Here is a 7,973-nt window from a genome sequence, read left to right as displayed (position 1 = left end):
GTCCTTATCCCTACCAAAGACGACTGTCATGGATTTATATGAGGCAGCTTTTTACCCCTACAGCAGATTGGTGCTGAGGTGTGGTCCGATCTTTCTACACAGTGATGTGTTGACACTAGAGAACAGTCTGGCTGTGCGATACTAGTCAAAAGTTAGCAGCTAGCACCAGACCTGCTCGTCAGGACTGCTGCTTTTTGTCCCTGAAAAACAGCTCCGTAAGAACTTATGGTTCTTGTGATTCAAGGTTTGTGTTACCGACAAGTTTCTGCAGTAAAAACAAAAACAGTGTAATGAAGGTAATGCATACGTACATGCCAGTGACAGAGAGATGGATTTACTGAGATGATAAATCAAACGAGGATTAGAGTCAGTTCGTTTAGTGGCTTCTTTTAGCAACCAGAGGAGTCGCCCCCTGTTGGCTGTTAGAGAGAATGCAGCTTTATAGTAGTAATTAGTAAAGTTAGTTTTTTATGTACAGTAACATAATGTGAAATAATAAAAATATTAAAACATGGATGATTTCAACTCTGGAATATATTTTAATAAACCATGAATTATGTACGAAGAAGGAAAAAAAGCTGAATTCAGGTTTAAATATGCAACATTATGCTGTTCCCAAACAACAGCAGCAAAGAAACACAAATATGAACAGAAATTATGTATGAAAATCTTCTCTACCCCCCTAAAAATATATGCATCTGGTTTAACAAGCAAAAAAAATAAGAATATGAATTATGTGAAGTTAATGTGCAGCAGCAGATCCACATTTCTGTGATTGTGCGTTTCTGCCAGTGTGTGTGCAGAACAGAAGTGAGAAGTCATGACGAAGCAGAGGACTGTGAAAGTAGGCCAGGAGGTTCTGTCAGCGCCGTGCAGGTGTTCTTCTCTTAGGTGGCTGAAACTGGGTTTGTTTGGACAGGAGGATGGGAAAGCACAGAGGAGGAAATGAAAGTGTTGGAAACGAACGGAGGCAAAGAACAAACTTCCATTCAGCGGCTTTGATGCTGCTCCACCGAGCCGCACCAGCAGAACCTAGCAGCAGCTTTCCTTACAGATGCATTATCCTGTTTCCTCTCAGCCCCGTGTCACGTCCACTGACCTTCGTTTTCTCTGCGACGGTGACATTTCATAAAAAAAAAAGCCACTTACACACATCATAAAGAATAACCTTTATTGCCCATTGACACCGTGGACACAGAGACGAGCCAGACGGGCAGATGTTCAGCCTCACACGTATGGAAATGTCACTTATTGTCCGCGTCTATATGCTGCGTTACGAAGGACGAGCAAAACGCTATTTCAGGAGAATTTCTCCCTCCGTCTTTCCTCTGTGTTGCTTGTGTGACAGCTGGCCCAGGGGTCATCTCCCTTACTGTGCTTTTGTCCCTCTGCCCATTCAGCACTAGCTAAAGCCCAGTGCAGCAGCAGCAGCAGCAGCAGCAGCAGCAGCACAACACAATCATGGCAAACTCCCACTGGTGGCCGCCAAGTCTGCATTTCAGCAGCACAACTCTCACTGCAGCACCGCGGAGTGACAGTGAATGGAAACTTTTTTTCCACACTCTTCCCAAGACGGCATCATATTTGTGTAGTATATCGCTGACGCACTCAAACCTAAAATAGATGGGATGGGTTTTTTTTTTTTACCGCTTTAGCCGTTTACAGCCAACCTCTGTAATGACATTGTGTGAATTTGTTAAAAAGTAAACTGTCCTCCATAAGTTATTGGGAAAGAAATGCAGTTTCCCTGATGAGGTATTTCCAATGATACTGATTGTAGGAGCTTTATTTCTTCACTTTATTTCTTATCAGTGAGGAAATGAGAAGCTTTGCATGAAAGTTAAAACAATCTGGAATAAGATGATTATATATGAATAGATGTATAGATGTTTTAATAGCTGATTCAGGTGTTAGTTTGTAGGTTCAGGGTTCACATGATCCTTCAGTATATGCTGCAGTTATTACCCACATACGTGTTTTGTGGCCATAGAGAAGGTTTAGTCGTGTTCCTCGAGGAACCTTGTACTGCAGAGGTGTGAGGTATTGAGGCATTTACTGTGAGACGTGTGTTTTTAGAGGAATAATCTCTCATTTTGGTTTGTACCAGCTACGAAAGTTTGGCCATCCACTGGTACCCAATGAAAAGTAAACCCAACTGTTTCTGTTGTATGTAGGAGCTGTAGAGGTGTGTGAGGTCAGCAGCTTAAACATGATTAACCCTCTGAGTCCCAAGTCATTTCTGAGTGTTTTTGTGCTCCTGTCACAATTCAGTCCAAGTCCTGGACCTCTATGGAGACAGAACAACTCTGGCCAGAAGGACAGAGAGCTCAGAAATGTCCTCTGTGCAGTTATCGTTCTATAAATTCTAAAATAAGTGAGAGAAAAGTAGAATATCTTACATTTTTTATTTTACAAAAAACAAAAAACAAACCTGAAATCAACATAAACAGTGTTTTCTTCCAATCATTCTCAGGTGTTTTACTACACTGTAAAAAATAAACTGTAAATCTACATACTAGAGATATTTTTTGACTTATATGTTTAATTCTTTTACATATTTTTTTTCTTTTCTGCTGTTCAGCAAAGAAATCGCAGAATTTCTATGTTACAACTGTTCGTCATGCAGAATATTTTTAGTGCAAACAACTTATTTTTGCAGATTTTTTAAATGAGACATGCATAATTATTTTTTATTTTTTAATCAAATATTACAATTTTAGGCTTAGATTTGGCAAATTGTTTCCCAATAGAACCACATGTCTCAGATCAATAGTTACAAAACTGTCTTAAAGATGAAAATCCAACATTTTTTTCTTTTTTTTTTTAGTTTCTTGCTCTAATAGAGATTGTAATTTTGCCGATTTCTTAACTTTTTTCCAGTCCTGCAGCTTCCTGTCGGCGCTCAGAGAGTTAACTGAGCAGATTTTCTTTGACTTGACTTGAGTGTCAGTATCCATGAGCCGCCTCAGCGTCTCACGTGTCGCTGTTTCTCTGTGTCTCCCCTCCAGTCCAACACTTCCTTTAACCGTGACGTGGTGAAGGCCGGTACCGGTCGACGTTTCCTCGGCGGTCTCCTTGACGACACGTCCTACTGCTACACTCTGGAGGTGTCCTTCTACAGCTACATGACAGCTGGCAGCACCGCCACCGTGCCCTACACCGAGGAGACGTGTATCCTTCACCGTGTGGAAAAAGATCCACTTCGTGGTATAGCAAGCAGCGGCGGCGGCGGCGGCGGCGGCGTCATCTCCTGATTTCTCGTCTCTCATTGTCTCACACACAAACTGTTCCTGCAGCAACAATCTCCCACTGAAATCGACTGATCTCGTAATCACTGGAGTCATTATTTTAATGTTCTCGGCTGCCAGAGTGTGTGTGTGTGTGTGTGTGTGTTTGTGGGTCATGTGTACACGCTAGAAAAAGCATGTTGCTCTTTTGTTGCCTCTTGTTGCGACAGATGTGCGGTGACAGAATAGGGATGTGATAGCTGCGTCTATTGATTTCATTTACAAAAGAGAGAGGAGAAAGGCGGCCTGTGTTGGCATATGTAGTGCCGCGCGCTCGCAGTTGAAGCTTTGATTGCGATAAACAATAGAACAATGGAGCAAACAAGATCCCTGTCAACTACAATCACGCACACGGGAACGCACACACGCATCACGCAAAAGAAGATGAAGGTCGCAGGTGCCTTAATGGAGGCAGATGGGAGGAAGTTTTCCTTCGACTGACCTTCTCGGGGCTGAAGAGCTCCTGAGAGCCGGCCAGTGGCAGTCTGATCTCGCCGATAGAGTGAGTGAGAAGAAGGAGGAAGAGAGATTTGTGGAGAGCGATAAGGACCCTACATATGAAAAGTATGTGCTTCCCCCCCCCTGCACACGCTCTGGAGGGGCAGGTGGATATAGACGTAGCCCTAGTGCCCTCTAGTGCCAAGAGGCGGCACTGGTCTGGCCGCCACAGCACAGAGCCAAGTCACGATTCATTAACACATGAAAAGTTAGAGATGAGAAGATCACGACAAGTCTGTATGGGGATGTTTTAGAGGCAGACATGCAACGAGAACAGGTTAACTGTATGACTTGCATTATAGTCGTGATGCACAAATGAAAGCAGATGATCTGAGGAGGTGCCACTGAGGCAGGAGCCAGATAAGGAAACACAAGGAGGCGAGTCTGGAGGCTGCTTGTGTGCAGATTTCCTCTGAAGGTCAAATTATGAGGTCTGGCTGGAGACTTCCTTTTTTTTTTGTTTTTTTTTTCTGGAGAGTGTTTATTCGTGTTTAGCTGCGAGGAGGAAAAAAAAAAGAGGGAGGAGGCGTCCGAGGAGGTGGAGCCGAGGCCTGGTGGTGTCGAGTGGAGATTGGGGTCAGGCAGGTTGAAGGAACCGACCATGTCACTTTTTACACCCCAGCAGTCAGCTCGATGGAGCGTGCAAATCATCAACAGAGACCTTTAGCATCCCTCCTCCCCCCACCTCACCCGCTCTCCTCACCTGACACACACACACACACACACACACACACACACACACACACACACACACACACTCCTCTAAACTAAAACAAATAAATAACAACAACCTCCGCCACCTTCCTAACGTGCCACCCTCACCCTCTCATCCACCCTGACTCTCCCCTTTCTCCGCCGCCATGACTTGCAGCCTCCCAAAATTGAAATCTTAACCTTTTGTGAGACTTTTTGTCACAGTTTGGAGGTTCTCAGAAAAACCGGCGATACATGCATTTGTTGTTTTTTTTGGATTCTGGCGTCCTCCTCTCTCCTCTGCTCCGTCCTTTCCTCTCATCTCATCACCCAGAACATAACAGCTCATTATATCATCTAGTCAAGCTGAGAATCCTCTTCTCGGAAACAGCGGGGACAACCTCTATTGTGCGTCTGCCTTCTCTTTGTCCTCTAATCATTTAGCACCTGTGTGTGTGTGTGTGTGTGTTTCCACCTGCATGTATACGTCTCTTCTTTAGGCTTTCATTACGGCGCTTGAAGTTAGTTCCAGGGAGGTAAATCTGCAGTTCTGGATTTAAACATAACAGCCTGATTTTTTTTTTCCCCCAATGCAGTATTTTTGTTTTTTTGATGGACCCTCCAATTCAGACTGTGGAGTTTGAACTGGAAAGTGGAATGGATCAAGGTTGAGAGAATCTGGGATCTTGTTCAAAACACAGCATGATGCTTTCTGTAGTGTGTGTGTGTGTGTGTGTGTGTGTGTGGGTACAGTGTGTGTTTTTGTGAGCCTACTGACTTACTGAGTGTGTGTTTGTGTGTGTGTGTTGTCTCTGTGCTGTGGAGGGACAGTAATCTCTTTGACTTTGAATAATTATTGAGAAATTGTTTTGCTCTTGTTTATCCTGCGCTGATTTGAGCAGCTGCTTCCTCTGTCACAGTCCAGATGTGCAGATCTTCAAGTGAGAGCGTCAGAGCAATTTGCTTTCTCGCTTGATTCCGGCAAGTTTGCTGATTTCTTTCAGTAGAGAAAAGCATGCAGAGGAAACTGCATCCTTCTCCTCTATCGTTATATAACGATGGATGAACCTTCTGTGACGTCTCCTGTAGGTTTCCTGATAATCTCAATGTGGCGTCTCTGGTCGTCGCCATCTTGGGCTGAGCCTGACTCCTCCCACCTGTCACTCAAAGTAGCCACACCCTTAATTATGCACAATTTTAATCCTCACGAACCCCAAAACCTGTTGGCAGCATTGAAAGCATGTTATATTTTAAGAGTCGCCAAAACTTCCCCATTTATCGGAGCCAGAACCTGAAATAGTGGAACGAATGTTGAGATTTTCAACGTTTTGGGGGTCCATAAACTGCTCTTTTGTAACGTGCCACTCCAACGGGAACCTTAACCAAACCTAAGCTGTTTAGACAAAATCTTTTTTATTCTATGTATGATGAAGTCGGTATAGAAAATTGAAGGATGTCTGGGCGGAGATAACATATCTGTTCCATGTACTAGTTATTTATCAGTTATATCTAGTTTACTAGTTATTTGTTCAACCTTCTGAACCCCAAAAATCTGCTGGTGGATTTGAAAGGCATGTTAATTAAAATTAAACCATTTTATTTGTGCCAGACACTGTAAAAACAGAAGGAACTGTCAGACTTTAAACTTTCCTACAGTCTTTGAACTACTCATCGGTGACGTGTGGTTCAAATCTAACCTTAAAATCATCATATTTAACTGGAGCGACTTAATTCTATGTGTTTCAATTAGAGAGACACCAAAAATAAACTTATTGCACTAAACAGATTCAGTAAAATAAACATCATGAGTGACGTAGCTGCCAGCAGCGGTCATGTGACAATACTTCAGCGACTGTTTGGATGAACTGCAGGTTGTGTTTACACAGAGCAGATAGGAGACGATTATGGAAACTAATTAAAAATGTAAATAGTAAAAAAGCTAAAATATGGACAGTCACCATCTTCCTAGTATTAATAAGACCTGTGGAAACCTGGAAAATATGTTCCACATGTTGATTCCTTTTCTTTTTTTGAATTTGTGAAGTAAATAATCAAAGAAATTCAACTTTTTGTTTTTCATTTTGTATGATTTAGGCCATTATAACTGTACTATACTGCACAGTAGACATTTTTGAGTTGTTCCTTCTTCAAGTCATGATTGAGATGTTTCCATGGAGGGGCAGGACTTTAAATTTCAGTGAAGAATGAGTCCAGAGGGAGGATAAATGTGACAGGAGCAAAAACCATCTGGACCTGCTTGGAGTTCAGAGGGTTGAGCTTTAGCAGAATTTAACCGGATGAGTTATATTAAAGTTCCACCCAAAATCATGAATGAGGAAACTAGCTACAGAGACTAAAAACATTTTTAGTGCCCGGCTGTAAGATGGTTATTTCTGTTGTAAAGTCGAGCGTTTTAACTGGAGCTCTGTGGGGATTGACTCGCTTTTAGAGGCAGCCTCAAGTGGCCGTTTGAGGAACTGCAGCCCTGGAAGGTTGCCGCTTGTTGTCGCTATCTGGGAACGTTTTCCCGTCAAACGCAGCCGGTGACAATCTGATCAAGTGCAGCATCGTCGGGCTTTTCATCTGGATTGTGTAACATGAGCAAACGGGCGGATGCATTGATACAGGATGGACTGACAGCCGGGTCAGCTGGCTCCGACTGGTCCTAATGGGAACAAACACACACTCCTCGTTCCCTTCGTGTGTGTGTGTGTGTGTGTGTGTGATGTCAGTCTGCCAGACTCTCGCCATAACAGTGGGACTCCATGAATACCAGAGCTGCCAATGGAACACAGTATGCATCAGTGAGCCTGACACCCCGTGGACAGGCTGTGACAAGTATGCAAATGGTATAGCTCGGAGGCAAATATGCTTCACTACCGCACATCATACACATCATATCACACCGACACGCACAAATGGATAGGTGCTCGCACATGCAAGCGAGCGCACACAGACACACCGGCGTTTTTATGCACACAGTTGATTGCACAAATATTGTTGCCATGCTCAGATGAACAGGTGTCCTCACATGAGTACGCTCAGAGATGCACAAACACTCACCTCCAGTTCGTTGGTAGGTTTCGTGCGGACGCCGATAAGGGCCCCAAGTCGGAGAAAAGTTTGGAAATTTCATTCGTGCTGGAAAACGGAAGTTGTGCGGTTGAAGCGTTTCGAATAGTTTAAGTGCTGAAAGAAGTTGAAATGGAAGTTTTAAGCGAAAACTTTACTTTTATGCCGTGAATATTTTTAGAGCTGCAGGTCCATTTGCATGAGGGTGAAAATTCGTACCTTTTAATGTGCCTTTCTTTTTCTGTAATTCCTCCTCATAACTTTATAAACGCAGGAAATGGAAACGTGAAATTTTCAGGGCTGGAGCTCTGACTCAGGCTTTTTAACAGGTAAACAGAATGTCACATTTTATATAATGCGTGTTTTCACATAATTAGAAAATTGTTTAGACACGGAAGAAATCGTGGCTGGAAGATGATCCTG

The 7,973-nt window shown here is 43.2% G+C and overlaps 1 protein-coding gene across 1 annotated transcript in view; it reads left to right on the top strand.

The window, feature by feature from the left end:
• Window positions 1–7,973, top strand: part of agbl4 (AGBL carboxypeptidase 4) — a 250,453-nt gene that overhangs the window by 225,068 nt on the left and 17,412 nt on the right. Inside the window, exon 9 of the mRNA XM_008293187.1 lies at window positions 3,009–3,171. Within this exon, the coding sequence (XP_008291409.1) occupies window positions 3,009–3,171 (163 nt within the window). The remainder of the gene's footprint in view (window positions 1–3,008; window positions 3,172–7,973) is intronic.

This window comes from Stegastes partitus, unplaced genomic scaffold (assembly GCF_000690725.1).
Source record: "Stegastes partitus isolate 25-593 unplaced genomic scaffold, Stegastes_partitus-1.0.2 Scaffold864, whole genome shotgun sequence".
In the NCBI taxonomy this organism is placed as follows: Eukaryota; Metazoa; Chordata; class Actinopteri; family Pomacentridae; genus Stegastes; species Stegastes partitus.
Note: the sequence above shows the minus strand (reverse complement) of the source record. Positions and strands in the feature narration are given on the sequence as shown.